General features: G+C 44.4%; 1 protein-coding gene and 1 pseudogene across 1 annotated transcript in view; one reads left to right on the forward strand and one right to left on the reverse strand.

Moving 5' to 3' along the window:
- Positions 1–4,067: 4,067 nt before the first annotated feature.
- NUP160 (nucleoporin 160) overlaps positions 4,068–24,019 on the forward strand; it is a 44,080-nt gene continuing 24,128 nt past the window's right edge. Inside the window, exons 1-11 of the mRNA XM_057749226.1 lie at positions 4,068–4,262; positions 4,520–4,631; positions 7,974–8,184; positions 8,803–9,025; positions 10,265–10,343; positions 10,826–10,940; positions 11,448–11,606; positions 17,726–17,803; positions 18,081–18,178; positions 22,190–22,274; positions 23,814–23,882. Coding sequence (XP_057605209.1) covers positions 4,163–4,262; positions 4,520–4,631; positions 7,974–8,184; positions 8,803–9,025; positions 10,265–10,343; positions 10,826–10,940; positions 11,448–11,606; positions 17,726–17,803; positions 18,081–18,178; positions 22,190–22,274; positions 23,814–23,882 — 1,329 coding nt within the window. The 5' untranslated portion in view covers positions 4,068–4,162. The remainder of the gene's footprint in view (positions 4,263–4,519; positions 4,632–7,973; positions 8,185–8,802; positions 9,026–10,264; positions 10,344–10,825; positions 10,941–11,447; positions 11,607–17,725; positions 17,804–18,080; positions 18,179–22,189; positions 22,275–23,813; positions 23,883–24,019) is intronic.
- Positions 18,503–18,849, reverse strand: LOC130860686 (60S ribosomal protein L30-like; annotated as a pseudogene).

Consider the following 24,019-nt stretch of genomic DNA (forward strand, 5'->3'; position numbering starts at 1 on the left):
ATTTACCCACCATTTTCGAAAGAAAGAAAGAAAGAAAGAAGGAAAGAAGGAAAGAAAGAAAGGGAAAAGAGAACGTATGAAACATGACTACATTAAATAGGCATATTGATTGTGTGACATTCTTTTTGTTTCTTTTAAACATTTTATTTTTTTCTTAGTTAAGCCAACAAAATTTTTAATCTTTTTTATTCTTTTTTTTAAATAAATAAAAAAATTTTAAGTATACATCACAGAAGTGAGAAAATGCACTGACAGAAAGCACTGTGATAGACAAGTACCTAAGAAATTATCACAGTCTGAACTAAGTGGCACAAAGGTCACAGGTTGTGTGACTACGAAGTCAATTTTGTCTCAGGGAGGACATACCAGTCCTCAGTCTAAAGGAGCATTCTGAGCCTTGAAATTAAGGAGAGCTGAAGGTCCAGCCTCTCTCCAACGTTTAGGCCACAGACCCTACAGCTTCAGTGCCAGGAAAGAGCTTGAAGGTCAGTCAATAAGTACAACACCCTCTTCTAAGAAACTGAGGCACAGAGATTTTGGGGGACTTCCTAAGTGACAGAGGTTAGCTGAGACAGAGCTAGACCTTGAACCCCAGGCTTCTAACGCCCGGCTGATGTTGTTTCCAATATTGTATCACCAATTTTGGAATTTAGAAAAGATCCTTCCCTAAATTCTTTCCAACTTCTTTTTCCCTGCTGGCCGCCCATCCTTAGACAAGAGGTGACACGTGTCTCCTGCAGGATTCCCCAAGGAAACACTCTGAGGCAGAGATTCGCATGCAGGAGGCTTGCTGGAGAGACTAAGAAGGCAGGACTGGGCAGAAAAGAGAAGCTGAAGCCTCAGATGATCCCACTCAGTGATCTGGAGGGGAGAGGAGTCCTTCACGGTTGTTCTAGATCCAGGCAAGGGGGCAGGACCTCCAGCCTTTCCACACGGACCGCTCATTGGACACAGGGGGGCACAACCATGGGCAAGGCGGCTCCCTTTCGCTAAGAGCAAAGCTCGGTGAGCTGACACCAGGGTGTGGGCAGGGTCCCACTCCTTTCTGGAGGCTTTAGGGGAGAATCTGTGTCTCTGCTTTTTCCAGCTTCTAGAGGCTGATAACATTCCTTGCTCATGGCCCCCTTTCTCCATCTTTAAATGCCAGCCATTTCATATGTCTCTGACCTTTCTTCTGTCCTCACATCTCTCTCTTTCTGACATCAGCAGGGAAGTGTTCTCTCCTCTTAAGGACTATGTGATTAGACAGGGCCCACCTGCATGATCCAGGCTCATCTTTCCATGTCTAGATCCTTACTTTACTCCCATGTAGTACAAAGTCCCTTCTGCCATGTAAGTTTACAGGTTCCAGGGATTAGGAAGCAGACATTTGGGGGTGGAGGGGGGGTGGGGGAGCATTATTCTGCCTACCACAATCTGGATTACATATTTTTTGCAAGGATACTTTACACGTTCATAGCAGCATTATTCGTAACAGCCAAAAAGTGGAAATAACCCAAATGTCCAGCAACTGATGTACACACGTGTGCATGTGTGTATATCTATATGCTCACACACACACATGTAGTACAGGCAAATCTACAGAAACATAAGTAGATAAGTAGATTAGTTTCCAAGGGCTGAGAAGGGGGCAATGGTCAGTGATTTGAAGGGGTGATAAAAATATTCCCCAATGAGATTGTGGTGACAGTTACACAACTATGTAAATATACAAAAATTACTGCATTTAGAGGGGGGGATTTGATGGTATGTGAATACTATCTTAAGAAAGTCATTTAAAACTGCCTTACAAGGAATTCCCTGGTGGTCCAATGGTTGGGACTCCAAGCTTTCACTGCCGAGGGTCCAGGCTGTGTCCACATCCTCACCCCTGGAACCTGTGAATGTTACTTTACATGGCAAAAGGAACCTTGCAGATGTGATTAAGTTTAAGTATCTAGAGTTGGAGAGATTACTCTGGATTATCTGGGTGAGCTCAACCTAATTACATGAGTCCTTAAACACAGAGAACCCTTCCCTGAGATCAGAGAGAGAGAGATGACATTGCTGGCTTTGAAGATGAAAGAAGGGGGCCACCAGCCAAGGAACGCACTGGCCTCTAGAAGCTGGAAAAGACACGGAAAGAGAGTCTCCTTTACAGTCTCCAGAACGAATACAGCGCTACAGACATCGTGCTATTAGCCCCGTAAGACCCATGCTGGACTTCCACAAAAGTGTGAGGCAACAGTACTGCTTAAGCCACTGAATCTGTGGTAATTTGTTCTAGCAGCAATAGAAAACTCATACCATAAAACACACAGAACTCTAATAAAAGAGGACATTGCAAGTGAAATAATATGGTAAAACCCAAATTTCCCCAACCCACGGGTAAAAGTACAGTTGCATTAAAAATGAGAACAAATTCTACTGACTTCTGCCCCCACCTACTCAGGCAGATTCTCAGACCCTGCTGAAGAGTCCCTCAAACATTTCTAGGAGTACTCAGGGGATGTCTATGTTCGTGAAGTAATCTGCTTATGAAACAATCCATTTCTAAGTAGTGTAAGTAACGCTACTAATTGTTAAGAATTGCTAATAAACAAGGCCCTACTGTAGAGCACAGGGAGCTATATTCAACATCTTGTGATAAACCATCATGGGAAAGAATATGGAAAAGAACGTCTACGTATAACTGAATCCCTGTGCTGTACAGCAGAAATTAACACATTGTAAATTAACCATACTTCAATAAATTTTTATAAAGATTAAAGTACCCCCCCCCCCAAATAATTGCTGTGCTGGCCAGGCTCCAGGCTCTACTGGGGACCACCCCTGCTCTACGGGACCCCAGTTCTTGCCAGGAACTTATTCCACCCTTTGATCACCAGACTTCTGGAAGGCACCCCCTCCAACGTGCCGCAGCCTTTAAATGGGCAAAGCTGCTCTGAGGTCATTTGCACGGGCGTGGGGAGGGAGTACTGGCTCTCTCCTTTGCGTGCACACTTCCTGAGAGCAGTCTCAGTGCAGCACTTGTGGGCCGTCGATGTTTTACTGAATTTGTAATGAGCTTGGTCTCTTTTTCGTCACAGTCCTCCATTCTGCCTCCACAGGCCGCAGCGTTCAGTCCAGCGGGAGCGGGGAGGGAGATACATCACACTGTACCGAGAACGACCCCTCCACGACAACGAAGCGCTACGGCCTCAGGCTGTACCAGGTGCCTCCTCTCCGAAAGCGCAGCGTATCCCAACACCCTTCCCAGTCCCCTTGCAGACAGATCTGAAGAGCAAGAAGTGAGGGCCAGTGAAGAGGTGACCGGAGCGGCGGCTCGCGGGTAGGATGGAGGGACTGCACTGCTGGGTCGGTGTCCTGGAAGGAGTGCGCTGCGGACAGCGGGGAGTGGTCGCCGTGCCGGCACGAAAGCGAGAATGACAGCGAAGGGCTGCGGTCACCGCTAAGAGCAGGAACAGCAACAGCAGAGCTCAACGGACGCCGACCGCAGAGGGAACACACGCCTCCCCCCCGGAAAATTACCGTCGCCCCCCCAAATCGATCATCGGCTCTGCCCTAAACGCTGGGGAAACCGCAACATCCTCAAGCCCCCAGACCACAGACGTCGGAAGAGGCAGGTGCCTCTGGCGGACGCCGGCAGCAGCATCCCCGTCCGGCCGCCCACGTTACGACCCCGCACACGCACACACGGACCCGGCCTCCGGGGGACACCCCGGCACCGCACGCGCCTCTGCCCTCCGCTCCGCTCGCCCGCCACGCCGGGGGCCGCGGAAGGCTGAAGCGCAGGCGCGGCGGACGGGCCCCGACGGACCCGGCGCCGCAGGCGCGGGCGGCCTTGCCCCTCGGGGAGACGGCCCCGCCGCCCGCCGCCCGCGCCGCCGATTTCAAAATGGAAACGAGCCCGGCCCCGCCCCCTTCGCTGAGGCCGCCGGGAAGAGGGCGCCGCCCCCGGGGCTCCCCGGCCGGCCCCGCAGAGGTTCCCGCAGGTAGAGCCGGCCGGTTCCCCTTCCCTCCGCCCGTGCGGCGTCCCGCCTGCCCGCTCCGTCCGCAGCTAACTAACCCCGGGGCAGGCTCGCCGCGCCGGGCCGGGCCCGCCCCCGAGCTCCCCCGGCCTCTCGCCCCGCCCCCGGAAGGGACGCCGGGCTCCCGTCGGGCCTCGCGGCGGCGCGGGAAGATGGCGGCGGCGGGAGCCGTGGAACGGAGCTTCGTGGAGCTCGGCGGGGCCGAGCGCGAGAGGCCGCGGCGCTTCCGGGAGTTCGCGGTCTGCGGCATCGGTACGGCAGCGTCCCCGCGGGGCGCGTCCGACCCGTCCCCTCGGGCGCCTCCCTGCATCCCCGCGTCCCAGGTCCCCGGGTCCGCCTGTGCGCCCGCGCGCCCGCAGCCCCGGGGTCAGAGCGCCGCCGGCGTCCGGCCGCTTGCTCTCCGCGGCCCCTTCCTCTCGTGGGGGCGGTCAGCGCGCCCCTCGCCGCGCCCGCGGTCCGGGCCGCCCCCGGAGGCCCACGTGCGCGCGCTGACCGCCCTCGTTTTGCAGGAAGCGCGCAGGCCACGGCCGGAGCCGCCAAGCACGGGGAGAGCGCGGGAGGCTTCCACTACGTGGAGAGCGGCAAGCTGTTCTCCGCCACCAGAAGCAGGTCCATCCACTGGTGAGTGCCGCTCCTCAGACGCCCTGGAAGGCCGCGTGGTCCTCACGGCGTCCTTCGGGCTCCGAAGCGGGTGTGGACAGGCGGAGGGAGAGCCTGCGTCCTGTTCCTACCAGTGGAGCGTGGAGGAGACCTAGAGTTCTAGAAGAGGTAGCCTCCCGGGCGGCACTGAAAGCAGAAGGAATGTCGCTTAGGGGGTAGCGCCCGAAAGGCCGGTTGTAGCAGGAGCCCGTGGTGTTTTCACAGGGCTACACAGCTTCTTCCTTCGTTCTGTGGAGGTGTTTGAGCGTTTACTTGTCAGGCGCTGCTAGGTGTGCTGGGGGTGAAGTGAGGAACAGAAACAGCGTTTTCATCACGCAAGATGTAGCAGCGTAAGAGTAGCTGTGGACGGACCTTTCATGGGGCAGCTTTGAGAAGGGCAAGACAGTAAGGTAATGACTACACGTAGGTATATAAATACAGATTTTTCATGCTTGCCTCAGGAGAAGTTTAGGGGCTTTGAGGGGCTAGAAATGGGAATACGAGATGTTATTGGTAGTGCTGGGAGGGCCTGAAGTAAGTCACATTTAAACTGAGATCTGAAGGATGAAAGGTTAGCCAGGCAAGGGGTTGAGGGAGAGAGCAGTTCAGCAAGTGGGATCACCGTACGTAGAATCCTTGAGGTGGAAAGAACTTGACAGGTTTGAGGAACTGACTGAAGGTCTGTGTGGCTTAAGTGTAGATGGGCAAATTGGAAAATGATGTGAGAGGTGCTTCGGAAGTAGGCAGGACTCAGATCAGGAAGGACCCTCAGGTCCTTTTTAAGGATTTTGGATTTTATCCTGAGTACATTGAGCAATCATCAAAAGGTTTTAAAGGATTATTAACATGATCGGGCTTCCCTGGTGGCACAGTGGTTAAGAATCCACCTGCCAATGTAGGGGACACAGGTTGGAGCCCTGGTCTGAGAAGATCCCACATGCTGGGGGAGCAGCTAAGCCCGTGCACCACAACTGCTGAGCCCATGCGCCACAACTACCGAAGCCCACGTGCCTAGAGCCCCTGTTCCGCAACAAGAGAAGCTACCACAATAGGAAGCCTGCTCACTGCAATGAAGAGTAGCCCCCGCTCTCCGCAGCTACAGAAAGCCTGCGCACGAAGGCCCAATACATAAAAATAAATAAATATTAAAAAAATAAAATAAAAAGTAAGACTATAAACATGATCAAAATCACACTTTAAAATAGTCTACTTTGTGAAAAGTAGATTTGGGTTGGATGGGTACAATACAAAAGAAGAATTTGCTTTTATGATGGATCAAGTATGATGACTCAGTTGTGGCTGTGGCTAGGAAAAGAGAAATAGATTCAAGATACACTTAGAAGGTAGCTTCATTAGGACCTGGAGATAAATTTAACAGAGGTGAGGGACAGTAAGGGAAAAGGAGGGAGAAAGGACAAGTCCCTGTTTTTTAGTGTGATGAACCATACATTGGGCGGAGGGGTTGTCATTTACTGAGATACAGAAGATGGGTTTTGGAGAGATGTAAATAATTCTTTTAGAGGTACTATTGAAGTATCTGTGTAGTAGTTCCTTGGCAATGTCAAGTAGGTGTTGAAATTTATAGGCTCAGAAGAAAGACCTGTGTTAGAGATACAAGTCTCATTTATTTAAGAAATATTTTTGAGAGATTTCCCTGGCAGTCCAGTGGTTAGGACTCAGCACTTTCACTGCCAGGGTCTGGGTTCAGTCTCTGGTTGGGGAACTAAGATCCTGTAAGCTGCTCAGCGTGGCCAAAAAAAAATTTTTTTTGAGTGCTTAATATGTTCCAGTCAATGTTTAGGGGTTGAGAGCTTAGCAGGGAACAAAGCAGGCAGTCCCTGCTCTCGTGGAGGGAGCAGATCAACAATAATAACCAACAAAACAAGTAAATACAGTTCATCAGGTGATAATTGGAATAGAGAACAGGGAAGAGGGAAGGGGAATTATTATTTTTAATATTTCACACAGGGTAGTCAGGCAAGACCCAGTGATAAGTTGACATTTGAGCAGAGGAAGTAAGAATATCTAGGGGATGAGATTTCAGATAGAGCCTTCCAAGAAAAAGGAACAAAAAGTGCACAAACCCTGAGACAGGAGCTTGTGGGTTGTTTTCAAACAGTGGCAAATGGCCAGGAGTCTACAGCTGAGTGAACAAAGGATAGCGGAATAACGTAGCCAAGGGCCAGATTAGGGCTTTGTCGGTTATTTTAAGGCTTTGACTTTTACTCTGAGTGAGATCGGAGGTTTTTAAGTGAAGAGATGGCATGATGCAAGTTGTATTTTTAAAAGGTTGCTGGTCTGCTGTGTTGAGAACAGGATGTAGTGGAAGAGGGTAGGAGCAGGGAGACTAATTAGAGGTTGGTGCCACAATCCAGGCCAAAAATGACGGTGACTTAGACTAAGGGTGGTATTGTTACAGGCAGTGAGAAATGTCCTGAGTGTGGCTGTGTTTTAAAGGTGATTTTGTTAGAATTTGCTATTGAGTCAGATGTAGGCTATATAGAAAAAGAAGATTCAAGGTTGACCCCCCAGATTTTGGCTTGAACACCTAGAAGTTATAGAGATGCCATTAATGAGCTGGAAAAGAGTGCCCGTGAAGCAGGTGTTTTTGTTTCTTTGTTTTTTAGGTTTGTTGCGTCCAGGAATTCGGCTTTGGACAGGTTTAGGTTGAAATCCCTGTTAGATACACAGGTGGAGGTGTTGAGGCAGTAGTCAGGTCAGTGGAGAGTTTGGGCTGAATAAGATACAGATTTAGGCATTGTCGGCTCTCAGTGACATTTAAGGTGGTGATACAGAGGAGGTCCTCTAGCGAATGGACTCGGGCAGTGTAGAAGATGCGCCGATGAGACGTCAGGGCATTCCCAGGGCAGTGCTTTCTGTGGTTCCAGAGCTACCACATGGCAGAGTTGTGCCTCAAGAAGAGTCCGCCCTGCATCCTAGCAGAGGAAGCTATAGAACGGGAAGTACCCACATTTATAAGGTCACTGTAGTTTGACGCTGTAGTAAAATATTTGGAGGCTACATTACAGTATAAATAATGAGGGTGTGTGGTGTGAATTTTCATTATAATTGAGTTTAATTGCATTGAATGTTCTTAAAAGATGGACTATCAAGTTTGGAAATGCTTCCATTTAACAGAGAATCATATAATAAAATTTGAATTTCATATAGTGCTGTGTTTTGTACACTATGTAATGTGGTCTGAGTTAGTTTATCCAAAATTTCCCATTTGGGAGAGTTCCATTGTTGCCATACATGTCAATGCAACAATCAGAAAGAAAAGCATAAACTTTTTTTTTAACAAATGTCTCTTCTTTTTAATAGGAAGACCTCTGGAGATACATTAGAACTGGTGGAAGAGTCACTGGATGTAAACCTGTTAAATAATGCAGTTCGCCTCAGATTCCAAAATTGCATCCTCTTACCCGGAGGGGTTCATGTCTCTGAGACTCAGAATCATGTGATAATCTTGATATTAACCAATCAAACAGTGCACAGGTTACTTTTACCACACCCTTCCCGGATGTATAGGAGTGTGAGTTGGTCAAGTATAATATCCTTTATTTTCCAAGCGACTCTGACTGTCATGAATTTAGTACTAGAGCAACGTCCTTTGGAATTGAAGAGTATTTGGATTCCTTGCTAGCCCTAACCAGGCATACTGTCATAGTTACTATTTTAAAATGATCAGACACATTTTAAGTTGCAAAAATAATTTCATTAAAAAGAATAGCTTTTAGGACTTCCCCGGCAGTCCAGTGGTTAAGATTCTGAGCTTCCACTGCAGGGGGTCGGGTTCGTTCCCTGGTCGGGGAACTAAGACCCTGCATGCCTCGTGGCACAGCCAAAAACAAAAAAGGAATAGCTTTCTGGGAATTCACTGGTGGTCCAGTGGTTAGGACTCCGAGCTTTCATTGCTGAGGGCAAGGGTTCGCTCCCTGGTCGGGGAGCTAAGATCCTATAAGCCCCTCGGCCAGGCCAAAAGTAAAAGAAAGAAAATAAAGTGGAGAGCCGTGATTTCAAAAAGAAAGAAAGAATAGCTTTCTTTTCAAGCTCAACAATTTTTTTACTTTAAGACCTTTGATAGCAATTGGGAGGAACTGAGCAAAATCCAGTTTGTTTTAACAGATTTTTCTTTCTGATTACTCCACAGGAGTTGGTAATTGAAAGTCAGATGCAATCAATATTCACTGACATTGGAAAAGTTGACTTCAGGGATCCCTGCAACTATCAGTTAATTCCAGCAGTGCCTGGACTCTCCCCTCATTCTACCACCTCGGCAGCCTGGCTTAGCAATGATGGGGAGGCTCTGTTTGCTCTACCAGCTGCCTCTGGGGGAATCTTTGTTCTTAAACTTCCTCCTTATGACATACCTGGTAAGAATGGGAACTGAGCATGGATTTAATTTTAAGCAGAGGAATACTGGCATTAAAATAGGTGTTAGAAGTCCAAGGCCATCGTCCCGTGCGGGCATTTCTCCTGTACTAGCCTGGGATGGTCACTCGTTGCTCGCCTCAGGAGTCCTAGTGGTTTAGTGCTTTTTCCCGAGAGGGCGGGATTTTACAGTGGATGAGGAACCATCCGGCTTCCGCGAGTGTGGGAAAGCATAGCTGGGAGGTGACTTAATTCCAAGGCCTTTAGCAGACATGAGTTGACGGGTTTTCTACCTTTCGTTTGAGGTCCTGTAACTAAGTTAACCGAAGCGAGGAAGCCCAGTGCTGATACCCTGCTCTAAGTCACCACTCTTCTTGCTCGGGTTATCTCCCCAGGTTGTCCTTGTCCCCCTGCAGAAGCTTCTCGGGCAGACCCTGTCGTTCCGCTGCGCAGAGCCCTCCTATCAGGGCTGTTCTTCGTCTCCCTCCGAATAAACCCAGAGCCCTTCCAGCGACACTCTGCTGCTTCTCTAACCTGGGCCTCCCCTTCTTTCCCCTCCTCCTCTGACCAGCCACGTGCCTTCCTGCAGTTCCCTGCACACCCCAGGCTTCCCTGCCTCGGGCTTTCTTGGGGCCAGTCTGCACCGCGGCCAGAGGGGCCCCTCCCTCGGCTCCTGTAGCTTCTTACTCAGCGTCCCCTCAGTGGGTGACCTGACCACCCTTTTAAAACCGTAACCCGCACCCACCCACCCCCCATTCACTATACCCTTTCTGTGTTTTATTTTTCTACACTCATTACATTCTGCTTAATTTGTTAACTGTCTCTGCTTCTCCCTGCCAATGGAATGTAAGTTCCATGAGGACAGGCGTGTTTTAATTTGTTTTATTTACTGCCATATCTTCAGCACCTAGAACTGTGCCTAGAACATGAAAGGTATTTGGTGTTTCTTTTGAAAGAATGAAGTGCTTCTCAGTAGCGATATGGGTTCCTGTTTGTAAATGGCAAAAGTTTCCCCTAGGAGTATAAAAATGCTGTTGTTATTGATCCAGTAATGATTCAAAATATTTTCAGTATGATATACGTGGAAAGGTGCAGCCTAAGACTTTCATAGTATAGAAATGTAGAAGCCTGTCACCTGTTATAGATTCCGTGTTCGTGGTTGCATCCTTCTTGCCTTTGGGTTTCACGAAGTGTGATCAAGAAGTGCCTTGGGTGTCAGTGGTCTGTTTTCAATCTTGCAGGGCTGGTGTCCGTTGTGGAGCTGAAGCAGAGTTCAGTAATGCAGCGGTTGCTTACAGGCTGGATGCCAGCAGCTATCAGGTGAGCGCATCACAGGGCCCAGGAGCTTAGCCTTTTGCCCTGGTCACCACCTGGCAGTTGTGCTGGAAAGGAGAAGGGTCTGTACCACGTTACATTCCTCCTGAGAAGAGCTGCACTCCAGGACCCGCTTCGTTTGGGACCGGACACTTTGACAACAGAAACTGGCTTCCTGGATTTCTTCTCACAGTATCCAGTTCAGTGCTCTGCCCTGACTTACCACATGCAGTTTTGTGTAATGTCAGAAGTAGAAAGCGTGATGGTTAGAACAGGGTTCCGTTGATATGTAGAGTTTTTTAAAATTTATCAGCATAATTGGCTGTAAGTCAAGTAGAAAATGTAGTTCTCTTGCACCAGCCTGTGAACTCTTGCTCCTCCTGTTAAGAGCGTACATTTACAATTTTATTTGATCCCTTAAGTTGTGAATTCTCATGATCAGGTAGTTTGCAACACTGAGACTCTAAAACTTGGCCTTGTGTGTGCAGAGGCGAGCAGGGGCCTTCGGATCGTCCCCTGAGTCTTGCCGTTCATTGTGCCGAGCACGATGCCTTCATCTTTGCTCTGTGTCAAGATCATAAACTCCGCATGTGGTCTTATAAGGTGAGTGCTACGGCTTTAGTTACTGTAAGTTAAAACAGGATTGCAGACTCTCAGGGAGTTGAATTAAATCTTCCTTCTTCTCGTAAAGATGATCCGATCTCTTAGTTTGGAAATTATGGGGCATTTCCGGATTCAGACAGTTTCATTTAGCTTTATTTTTCATACATTTCTCCCCTAACTTAGTGTATTTTTATTTTAAAAGTTATGAGTCCTACAGAAACATTGAAGTGGTACGGACTACACTCTTCACTTCGGAACAAATGTGTTTCTAAAATGCAAGTTGGTAAAATAGCTTTCGATGTTTGCAAACAAAACAGCTGATGATTTTATCTATCAGACTAAAGAGATATTTGCATCTCAGCCCTTTAAAAAAACACCTCTAGGGCCCTTCAGCAGATAAATTAGAGTGCTAGATATAATGGATGTGCATTCTTTAAGAAGGGAAGGAGTTTGGTTTTCTATCCTGAATATTCTTTAATGTTACTTACTGCATGTTTTCTTGGGCAGGACCAGATGTGCCTGATGGTAGCTGACATGCTGGAGTATGTCCCTGTGAATAAAGATCTTCGGCTCACTGCTGGGACTGGACACAAATTACGACTTGCTTATTCCCCTTCCATGGGGCTCTACCTGGGGATGTACATGCATGCACCAAAGCGAGGACAGGTATGAAGCAGATAAGACATGTGTCAAATGATTCTGTATGTACTGATGTGGGGGGGTAGCTCTAGACTCACTGAGTCTATTTAAGCCCTTCTCACCAACCTAGATGTATCTTGCGTTGTTTCCATGGAGATGGTAGGTTTTGTGCTAATGTGTGAATTAAAAGATCTAGAAGGATGAAAGGGAGTAGAGAGTTTAAAGGAATACGAAAGGAAACGTTAACCAAGACAAAACAAGAAAGAGCCAGTTTGAAAGTCTGGATGAAAAAATGGGAGTTGTGGAAGGGCTGCAGGTGTTATTAAGTGGTGGGGGGCGGGGGGGGACAAGTTTTAGACGCTATTTCGCCCCTCACCCAGACGCCAGCTGCCGTGCGCCGGCGAGGGTGCAGTGCAGGGGGACGATCACATGATGAACAGCCACGGGTAGCCCCTGGCGGCCCAGTGGTTACAGCTCGGAGCTTCCAGTGCCAGGGGCCCGGGTTTGAAGGGGGACTAAGATCCCACAAGCTGTGTGGTCAGATGAACAAATGAATAAATAAATGAACAGCCACTTGCTGGGTGCTGTGTGTTTGGCACGTTGTGAGGCCTTTTTGTACGCGTACGTTAACAGCAAATGCTTGGGCCGTGGTTGCTCTGGGCTCACACCCTACACGTCGTATGCATTTAACCCTGATGACATTCCCGCGAGCTCGGGCTTGTCCTGTCCTCCTGCAACTCTGCTGGTTGCCCTCCTCACTCCTGTCGGGCTCAGATGTCCCGCTGCAGGTTGCCCTTCCACACGGATGCCCTCCTCACTCTCCCTGGGCCCTGACACTCTGCACTAGTGCACCCCCCGTGCAGGGGACCCCCTCCTCACCTACTTGGGTGCTCGTCCCCAGTGCGGGCTGCCACTCTGTGGACGCTCTCCTCATCCTGCTTGAGTTTTCCCCCTGCACCAGGCCTTGCGTGTATGTGGACACCCTCTCGTCCTGCCCATTGCACCTCGACCTAAGCCAGGCTACTCCCAAATATGGAAATACCTCGTTGGGTTCTTGATTCCTTCCGCAGCCCCTCCCTGGGCTCAGTAATTTGTTAGAATGGCCCACAGAACTCAGGGGAACGCTCACATGTACTAGATTGTTGTCTGATAAATGGTGAAGAGGTACATAGGGCAAGGTCCAGAAGGGTCCCCAGCACATGGGTACGTTCACCAACCTGGAAGCTCTCCAAATCCCATACCTTAGAGGGTTTTTTAAATTTAATATTTATTTATTTATTTGGCTGTGTCATGTCTTAGTTGCGGTGTGCGGGCTCTAGAGCATGTGGCCTCTCTAGTTGCGGCATGCAGGCTTCGTTGCCCCGCGGCATGTGGGATCTTAGTTCCCCAACCAGGGGTCGAACCCGCCTTGGAAGGTGGATTCTTAACCCCTGGGCGTCCTGAGGGATTGTTAAGGAGGCTTCATCACATAGGCATGGTGCGATACTAATTCACATTCTTCACCTTCCAGAGGATGAGGGTTAGGGCTGAAAGTTTCAAGCTCTTAATTAGACTTGGTCTTTCTGGTGACCAGCCCCCATCCTGAAGCTATACAGGAGTCACCTCATAGAACAAAAAGTGTTCCCATCACCCAGGAAGTTCAAAGCAATTTAGGAGCTCTATGTCAGGAACCAGGGTCAAAGAGCAAATATTAGGGACTTTCTAGGTGGCACAGTGGTTAAGAATCCGCTTGCCAATACAGGGGACCCAGGTTTGAGCCCTGCTCTGGGAGGATCCCACATGCTGTGGAGCGGCTGGGCCCATGCACCACAACTACTGAGCCCATGTGCCGCAGCTGCTGAAGGCCACGTGCCTAGAGCCCGTGCTCCAGAACAGGAGAGGCCACTGCAATGAGGAGCCCGCGCATCACAATGAAGAGTGGCCCCCGCTCGCCGCAACTAGAGGGAGCCCGTGTGCAGCAACGAAGACCCAGCACAGCCAATAAACAAAATAAATTAAAAAAAAAAAAGATCAAATATTAGAACAAAAGATGCTCCTAGCATCTCTGTCACTCAGCAGATTGCAAGAGGTTTAGGAGCTCAGTGTCAGGAGCCAGAGCCAGAGCCCAATATATATGTTTGTTATTACTTCACAGATTCCAGTAGGGATTTGTTGACTCTGTAGATCATATTGGAAAGCATTGCCATCTTAGCAATGTTAAGGCTTCTGCTTCATGAACATGGGATGCTTTTCCGTTTATTTTGATTGTCTTTAACTTTTTAAAGAGTGTTTTATGGTTTTCATAGTATAAGTTTTGCAGGTTTTTTGTTTTTAATTTTTTTATTTGTTGGCTGCATTGGGTCTTTGTTGCTGTGCACGGGCTCTCTGTAGTTGCAGAGAGTGGGGGCTACGCCTCGTTGCGAAGAGCGGGCTTCTCAATGTGGTGGCTTCTTTTGCTGTGGAGCATGGGCTCTAGCATGCAGGCTTCAGTAGTTGTGGCGCACGGGCTTAGTAGCTCCACAGCATGTGATCTTCCCAGACCAGGGCTCAAATCCATGTCCCCTGCATTGGCAGGTGGATTCTTTTTTTTTTCCTTCTTTATAATCACGTACGTTCTTTTTTTTTTTTTTAAGGTCTTTTATTGAGATATAATTGACATACAATAAACTGTATTTAAAGTGTACAATTTGATTTTTCTTTTCTTATTCGTTATGTATATATGGCAGTCCCAATCTCCCAATTTATCCCACGGCAGGCGGATTCTTAACTACTGCACCACCATGGAAGCCCTTGCAGGTTTTTTTAATCAGTTTATGTGTATGTATTTTAGTCCTTTTGATATTATTGTAACTGAAATTATCTTCTTAATTTCATTTCAGATTGCTCATTGCAGTTTTATAGAAATACAATTCATTTTTTTATATTGATCTTATAGCCTGTAACCCTACTGAACTCTTGTTAGTTCTAGTGGTGTTATCATGGAATTCTTGGGACTTTCTATTTACAGGACAATATCATCTGCAAATAAAGATAGTTTTACTACTGCCTTTCCAATCTGGGTGCCATTTTTTTCCCCTTAAATTGCCTTGGATAGATCCTCCAGTACAGTGTTGAATAGAAGTGATAACAGTTGACATCCTGTCTTATTCCTGATTTAAGAGAGAAAGTTTCTAGTGTTTCACTGTTGAGTATGATGACATCTGTGAATTTTTCATAATGCCCTTTATCGTGATGAGGAAGCTCCTTTCTATTCCTAGCTTGTTGAGTGTTTTTATCATAAAAGAGTATTCAGTTTGATGCTACTGCCTTGATTCACATTAAGACACTAATAATTTTAACCACTGTTGCTTTTGCATGATCAGTGCAAATATTAACACAAGTGAAAAGGACAAATAATGTAGTATTATTATGAAAAGTATTTTGACCTCACTGAGCCCCTGAAGCAGTCTCAGGGGGCCCTAGGACTCTATGGACCATATTTTGAGAACCACTACTCTAAACGTGGGACCGAGATGGAATGTGCTGTTCTAGGAGTGGAATCGGATTGAGCAGAGCTATTACCTCCTTTGGTTTGAGCATTATGGTTCTATTAATGAAGCCTAAAATCAGATACACTTTTAGCCTCCATGTCATGCTCTTGTGCATGTTCAGAGTATAATGGAGTTGAGGTCCTTTTGTTTGTTTTTTTTCTTTTTCTAAACAAAAACTGCTCTTCAACATGTTTTTTCTCCCTAATCTGCACATTTGAAGGTTTGTTGTGGTTTTTTGTTTTAATTTCTGTAACGTTTACATCCATTCCTATTAATTTCAGTTGTTTCTTCTTGGTTTTCTCTTGGTTCTTTGGGTTCTAATTCTGTTCAAAAGTGCATTAATTTAATCATTTCCAGCATCATGTCCTCAGTGTTATAAATATGCCGTCTGTATTTCCATCTAGGACACTAATAAAAAATCTCAAAACAGAAGTCCTGTAGACCTGTGGTGTGGTCTGTGGAATGGTCCTGGGCCACAAATTATTTGTTACTAGTTTGCAGTAAGATAAGTACAGAAAGTGAGAAAATGCATTAGAAGCTTTTGTAGTGACATTGCCACAGACATTCAAGGTTTCTGTATTTCATAAAAGTGTCAGTCTGAGACGGTTTAGAAATTAAAAGAGAAAAAAAAACACAAGCACTTTTCCTTTCCACAGGTAGTTTGAGAAGCACTGCATTAGACCAGCATTTTTCCAACTTTTTGGCTAGAATCTGTGATAAATACTTTGCATTGCTACCTAGTATACACATATATGGTGATGGGCATATAACAGAAAATAATTTTCATGAAACCTGTTTACCTTGACCATGAGTGATGAACTGATAAACTCTGATACTTTGTTTCTTTTTTTTTTTAGTGCTGGTTGAGACTTCCTAAATTTGATTCATGTCCCACTAATGGATTGAGATGTGCAACTTGTAAAATAAGCGTAGGCCAGAATGGATATGAGCATTACGTGTATTTCTCATATTCCATACACTCCAGCTTTTCTCTCAAAAGGACTCTCCCTGTGTATTTTTATTTTAATGCTTCTTCATGAACAGTTGCTTGTGTTATAAGGATAGAATCTTCATCACTCTTACCAGTTTATAATACATTTTCTTTATCAAAAAATTATTTAAAATATTGTTCATCAAATATTATTTTTGAGTTTGACATTTTTTGTTTTGGCAGTGGAGTTAAATACTAAACAGGATTTTATTTATTTTATATATTTTTATTTTACTTTTATTTTGTATTTATTTTATAGGATTTTATTTTTAGTGAAGATTGACTAGAGTTGATGTGTATTGTGTGTATGTTTTAAACTATTTTTGGTACTTTGGTAGAAATATAAACTTAAAAATAGGTTTCTGACCATAGTGAGATATCACCTCATACCCAAAAGGATAGCTACTGTGGGGGGAAAAAAACAGAAAATATCAAGTGTTGGCATTGGAACCTTTGTGCGTTGGTGGTGGGAATGTAAAATGCTGCAGCCACTGTGGGAAACAGCATGACAGTTCCTCGAGAAGTTCGTCATAGAATTTCCACATGACCGAGCAGTTCCACCTGTGGGTTCATACCTAAGAGAATTCAAAGCAGGGTCTTGAAAAGATACTAGTACACCCATGTTCATAGCAAAAATATTCCCAGTAGCCATCCGTGCATGAATGTATACACAAGATGTGGTACATACATAAAATGCAGTATTATTCAACTTTAGAAAGGAAGGAAGTTCTAGGACTTCCCTGCTGTCCAGCGGTTAAGATGCCGCGCTTCCAGTGCAGGCGGTGCAGGTTTAGTCCCTGGTCAGGGAACCAAGATCCCACATCCCACATGTTACTTGGCTGAAAAAAGAAAAGGGAGGAAGGAAATTCTGACACATGCTGCAACATGGATAAACCTTGAGGGTGTTAACGTTGAGTAAAAACACAGTCCCAAAAAGACAAACACTGTTAAGATTCCATTGTGTAGTAGTCAAGGTCATAGTAGAATGCTGGTTGCCAGGGGCTGGGGGAAGGGGGAATGGGGAGTTATTTAATGAGTACAGGGTTTCTGTGTTTTGTTTTTTTAATTTATTCATTTATTGGCTGTGTTGGGTCTTCGTTGCTGCATGCAGGCTTTCTCTAGTTGTGGCAAGCGGGGGCTACTCTTCGTTGCAGTACTCAGGCTTCTCATTGCAGTGGCTTCTTCTATTGCGAAGCGTGGGTTCTAGGCACTTGGGCTTCGGTAGTTGTGGCACATGGGCTCAATAGTTGTGGCTCACGGGCTCTAGAGTGCAGGCTCAGTAGTTGTGTCGCACGGGCTTAGTTGCTCCACAGCACGTGGGATCTTCCCGGACCAGGGCTCGAACCCACGTCCCCTGCATTGGCAGGCGGATTCTTAACCACTGTGCCACCAGGGAAGCTCAGGGTTTCTGTCTGAAAAAGTGAAAAAAAGGTTTGGAGATCAGTTGCAGAACAATGTGACTATACTTAATACTACTAATCTATGCACTTAAAAATAGTTAAGATGGTAAATGGTACATACAGTTAAGGATGGTAAATGTTTTACCATACTTTAAAAAAAAAAATTGGCTTCTGAATGCTAATGTCATGCATAGAAAAATAGTATGTTGGTTATTTGTACTAAATTTTCAACTTGTGTTTTAACAGTTCTGTGTTTTCCAATTGGTGAGCACTGAGAATAACCGCTATAGCCTAGACCACATTTCCTCACTATTCACTTCTCAGGTAAGTTGAATCATCCTTTGCATATCACATAAGTACAGGAAAGAAGCATTGGCTACCTTAACTATGTTGTAATGAGATTGAAATCTTAAAATGGAATGTTTAATGAAACTTCATGCAAACAAAATTTCATTTGGATTTTACCAAGTACATGTGATATTGTCTTGTTTTCATGCTTTTACCTTTCCTACTAATACAAGTTTAAGTCGCTGTAACTTAGTACCCTTTCTTTCTTATTTGAACCTGTTTTTCTTTGTTTTCCCCATGCATTTCCTTCTAGGAGACACTGATTGACTTTGCCTTAACCTCTACGGATATCTGGGCCCTGTGGCATGATGCTGAGAGCCAGACAGTTGTGAAATACATCAACTTTGAACAGTACGGGTGCCTCACCTCTGTCATCCCACCTTACCCTGAGCAAATTCATACTTAGAAAAGAAGAGAGCTTTTTATATAGAACAAAAGTCAAACGTTCGCATTTAAAGAATTCAGACCCGGGTTTGCCTATTTTCTGACATACCTTCTTTTTCATTTTGTGTTATTTCTTAACCTTATGATTTTAGGACAAAATAAGGATTCTTAAGAGTTGGAATGAGGTAAAGAAAATACCATCTTTATTGGGAGAGAGAGCACATATCCAAAATACTTTTTTTTTTTTTAACAAGCTCTAGCTGGTTTTATTAAGGAAAAATTGTGCGTGCTTTACTTTTTACCAGTTTGTTCTGACATGCTTCTAATGATATCAGAGTCACCTGCATCCGTGATAGCCAGTGTGCACACTCTGTGGTATTTTCCACACACTGTGCCCTGTTCAGTATTGTTGCTGCTGTACTGACAAATGCCTGTCTTGGCCAACATGGCATAATACCCTGTTTCAGATTTCCGCAGGGCTGGGCAGTGTTGACAGGGATGACCAGTTTTGCTTTGCCTTGTCTGGTCATTTTCAGAGTCTGCTGTTATCCCAGCACATACTTTCCCCTTTGCATAACGAATTGCAGCCTGGAGTTGATCGGCTCTGGCAACATTTTTGTCTTCTTTGCGGGCACCATCTTCCTGCCTTAGGTGAGGGAGGCCGCCAGCCACACGCAGCTGCCACGACAGCTGGGGAGCGAAAAGGCCCCAAGTATTTCTAATCTGTGCGTTTTCTTTGCTTCTAAGCAAAGACTGTTTCTGATACCCACAACTTCCAGGAGACACTGCAGCCCCTTTGGGGTCTCAGTTTCCTCTTAAGATGAGAAGTGGATTGGACAAATACAGTGTTTCTCAAACCTTTTTTTAAAGCGGGAAACCCTTGTTTTTCTCCAAAAGATAATGAACTCCAATATATAAGACCAGTATTTTAGGAGTATAAAATTATAACAGAATTTAACATGTTGATAACTCTAATATTAGATATATTTGGTATATCTGATATTTTTAATGTACATGATACTCATTTTAAGATTTTTAATAGTTAAAAAATACATTCAAAACCAATTTTGAATCAGACACTTGTGTAATCCCTGAAACACCTGTGGCGGATTCCCTGGACCATAGCTTGACGTCCCTGGAGCTACAGTTGACTCTCGAACAACATGGATTTGAACCATAGGGGGTCCACTTAATACACACATTTTTTTCAGTAGTAAATACTACAGTACTGTTCAATCTACAGTCGCTCAAATAAGTTATAATGGATTTGTGGCTGCACAGAGGGTCGACGCCCTTAACACACCGTGTTGTCCAAGAGTCAGCTGTAAGCTAACTGAGCCCGCAGGGGCCCCTCATGGCCCCACATAGTGGCTGTCCCCAGACGGACCCTGAGCCACACCTCAGAAGACAGAGAGTACTCCTTAGAGACAGCATTGAGGCAAAGACTCTGCGACTGGGTGAGAGTTTGAATCCTGGTTGCACAATTTCCGAGCTGTGAGATACCCTAAGCCTGACTTTCAACACCTTGAAAATGAGGGCGATGTACCCTTCAGAGAGTTATCCTAAGGTACATACATGAATAGTATCTAGAACTGCATTGAATTTGTAAATTGCTTTGGGTAGTACAGTCATTTTCAGAATGTTGATTCTTCCAATCCAAGAGCATGGTATGTCCCTCCATCTGTTTGTATCGTCTTTGATTTCTTTCATCAGTGTCTTGTAGTTTTCTGAGTACAGGTCTTTTGCCTCCTTAGGCAGGTTCATTCTTAGGTATTTTCTTCTTTTTGTTGCAATGGTGAATGGGAGAGTTTCCTTAATTTCTCTTCCTGCTTTTTCGTTGTTAGTGTATAGGAATGCAAGAGATTTCTGTGCATTAATTTTGTATCCTTCTACTTTACTAAATTCATCAATTAGTGCTAGCAGTTTTCTAGTAGTGTCTTTAGGGTTTTCTATGTATAATATCATGTCATCTGCAAAGAGTGAAATTTTACTTCTTTTCCAATGTAGATTCCTTTTATTTCATTTTCTTCTATTTCATTTTCTTCTCTGATTGCTGTGGCTAAAACTTCCAAAACTATGTTGAATAGTGATGGTGAGAGTGGACACCCTTGTCTTGTTCCTGTCCTTAGAGGGAATCCTTTCCGTTTTTCCCCATTTAGAACGATGTTGGCTTTTGGTTTCTCAAATATGGCTTTTATTATGTTGAGATAATTTCCTTCTATGCCCATTTTCTGGAGAGTTTTTATCATAAATGGATATTAAATTTTGTCAAAAGCTTTTTCTGCATCTATTGAGATGATCATATGGCTTTTATCCTTCAATTTGTTGACATGATGTATCACATTGATATGCGTGTATTGAAGAATCCTTGCATCCCAGGGATAAACCCCACTTGATCATGGTGTGTGATCTTTTTAATGTGCTGTTGGATTCTGTTAGTTAGTATTTTATTGAGGATTTTTGCATCTATATTCATCAGTGATATTGGCCTGTAATTTTCTTTTTTTGTGACCTCTTTGCCTGGTTTTGGTATCAGGGTGATGGTGGCCTCGTAGAATGAGTTTGGGAGGGTTCCTCCTTCTGCTATATCTTGGAAGAGTTTGAGAAGGATAGGTGTTAGCTCTTCTTGAAATGTTTGATAGAATTAGCCTGTGAAGCCATCTGGCCCTGGGCTTTTGTGTGTTGGGAGATTTTTTAGTCACAGTCTCAATTTCTGTCCTTTGTGATTGGTCTGTTCATATTTTCTATTTCTTCCTGATTCAGTCTTGGAAGATTGTATTTTTCTAAGAATTTATCCATTTCTTCCAGGTTATCCAATTTATTGGCATATAGTTGCTTGTAGTAGTCTCTCACGATCTTTTGTATTTCTGCGGTGTCAGTTGTTACTTCTCCATTTTCATTTCTAATTCTTTTTTTTCCCTTTTATTTATTTATTTATTATTTTTTGGGGGGTGCACCAAGTTCAATCATCTGGTTTTTTTTTTTTAATTTATTTATTAATTTTTTGGGGTTACACCAAGTTCAATCATCTGTTTTTATACATATATCCCCGTATTTCCTCCCTCCCTCGACTCCCCCCCACCCTCCCCGTCCCAGTCCTCTAAGGCATCATCCATCCTCGAGTTGAACTCCCTTTGTTATACATCTAATTCTTTTGATTTGCATCTTCTCTCTTTTATTCCTGATGAGTCTGGCTAATGGTTTATCAGTTTTATTTATCGTCTCAAAAAACCAGCTTTTAGTTTTATTGATCTTTGCTATTGCTTCCTACATTTCTTTTTCATTTATTTCTGCTCTGATCTTTATGATTTCTTTCCTTCTGCTCACTTTGGGGTTTCTTTGTTCTTCTTTCTCTGATTGTTTTAAGTGTAAGGTTAGGTTGTTTATTCGATATTTTTCTTGTTTCTTGAGGTAGGACTGTATTGCTATAAACTTCCCTCTTAGAACTGCTTTTGCTGCATCCCATAGGTTTTGGGTTGTTGTGTTTTCCTTCTCATTTGTTTCTAGATATTTTTTAATTTCCTCTTTGATTTCTTCAGTGATTTCTTGTTTGTTTAATAGCGTATTGTTTAGCCTCCATGTGTTTGTATTTTTTGCAGTTTTTTTCCTGTAATTGATATCTAGTCTCATGGCGTTGTGGTCAGAGAAGATGCTTGATATGATTTCAATTTTCTTAAATTTACCGAGGCTTGATTTGTGACCCAAGATGTGATCTATCCTGGAAAATGTTCCGTGTGCACTTGAGAAGAAAGTGTAGTCTGTCATTTTTGGATGGAATGTCCTATAAATATCCATTAAGTCGAGATGGTCTAATGTGTCATTTAAAGCTTGTGTGTCCTTGTTTATTTTCTGTCTGGATGATCTGTCCACTGGTGTAAGTGGGGTGGTAGGGTCTCCTGCTATTATTGTGTTCCTGTCAATCAGCTTCATGTTTACTTATCTTCTTTATGTAGACTGACAGACCTTCTCTCTCTGTAGTAATGTTGCAGGTCAGTGGAGTCCAGTTTTTATGCAACCTCTGCCAGAGGAAGAAATTGTTATCAGAGATGATCAAGACCCCAGAGTAAGTGATGCTAAAGTCTTATGTAACACACGATTTACCCTGATCATTAGTTTGAGAAGAACCAGTTGTATTAGCAGAACTCTTTTAGCTGCAGATGAAGGAAACCCACGTCAGACTTACTTAAGTTGAATGTGCTTGTGCAGCTGAGAAGTTCAGAGTTACCTGGTTTTAGCCATGGCTGGAGCAGTGCCTTCAGGGCTTGCGCTCTCCTTTGTCTCTATTCTGCTTTCCTCTTTGCTGGGTTTATTGTCAGGCAGGCTTTCTGAGCACGCTTGCCTTCTGTGAACTTAGCAACCCCAGAGGAAAGAGCGCACTTCTGTTCCAGGTCCTTGAGTTGACAGTGTCCTGGCTTGAGTCCTGTGCTAATTCCTGGTGTAGTCACTCTCATTAGAAGGAACAGAATATTCTGGCTTGGCATGAGAAATACGTCCAGCCTGGGCCTTGCTGTCGTGGAGGGTGAAGTCAGTGGGTATGGGTACGGGAGGAATGGCTCTTTAGAGAAAGGTAAGGGATTTGTTAGTAAAAGAAGGGGAGATGGATTCTAGGCAGGCACAGACAGTTTGTGTCCACAATGCTAACCACGTGGGTATATGCATAAAAACTAGAAATAAGATAGATTCTGATAGAGGTATATGCAGTGAAGAAGATAACCTTAAAAAATAATGCAGTAGAGAGCAGAACAGGCTAATATCTCTGTTTTTCAGGGGCATCCTCAAGATAAGTGGAAGAAAAACTTTCAGTTGATGCATTAATGTTAAAATGAGATTAAAGATTATGGGCTCTGGGTCTTGGAACAGTGACTGTAGGATTGCAAAACCCGTTTTGAATATCTGAAATTGGGTATTGCTAAATTTTTAATCCCAAGAGTTTATTGGCACTTAACTTTTCCTCTAAAAGCCGAAATCACATGCTAATTATTAAACTTCTTATTTTTCTCTATTTTGGTCATTTTATAAATATCCCTCAGAACCTCCGGAGAAGGAAGGAAACTTGAATGGTCAACAGGTTTGCTACTTATTGGCAGATCGGGTTTATAAAATTTGGTCAAAATAATTAGGCAGTATGAGACTTACCATTTTGTTCTCTCTACTTCATTTCCCCACTTGTGAGAGCTTATTGCAGTTTTCTGTTTGTTTTTTACATATGATGCCTATTATTATTGGTTCCTTTTCTTTTATATGTGAACCATAAAATGAGTTCTTTGTGGATGGTGTAGAAACCAGCTTAGTTTAGTTATTCTCTTACCAATGTTTATCACTAATAAACTATACACAACTCTTGGATTTAAGATTGGCATTTGACAAGCTATGTTTTCCAGTGGAGCCCATTGAAGTGCTCCACAAGGAACACAGCATTCTCAGCGGGTCATGTCTAGTTGCTCTGCCACATGTCCCTGCTTCGGTGCAGGACGGCAGACTTGCCATGTGCCCATAATAGAAGTGCAGGCTTTGCTTTTACTGTGTTGAATTCTTCATTCAAGGTTTTCCAAATTTTCTCTTTTTTGGGGTGACACTAATTCTTGTTTCAATGTTCTAACAGGAGATGTATTTGCAGAGTCTTTTTACACCAGGGCGATTCATTAATGCAGCTTTATGTAAAGCTTTACAGGTCAGTGAGAAAATATTGTGTTCATTTAAGACTCTCTTAGTTTATTACTATTATTATATAATTAATCATTACTACTAATTTTTGTTGTTTTGCATATACTAACACCAAACATAGTTTTGCAATTGTATATACATGTG

The sequence above is a fragment of the Hippopotamus amphibius genome, chromosome 9 (genome assembly GCF_030028045.1).
Source record: "Hippopotamus amphibius kiboko isolate mHipAmp2 chromosome 9, mHipAmp2.hap2, whole genome shotgun sequence".
NCBI classification, from domain to species: domain Eukaryota; kingdom Metazoa; phylum Chordata; class Mammalia; order Artiodactyla; family Hippopotamidae; genus Hippopotamus; species Hippopotamus amphibius.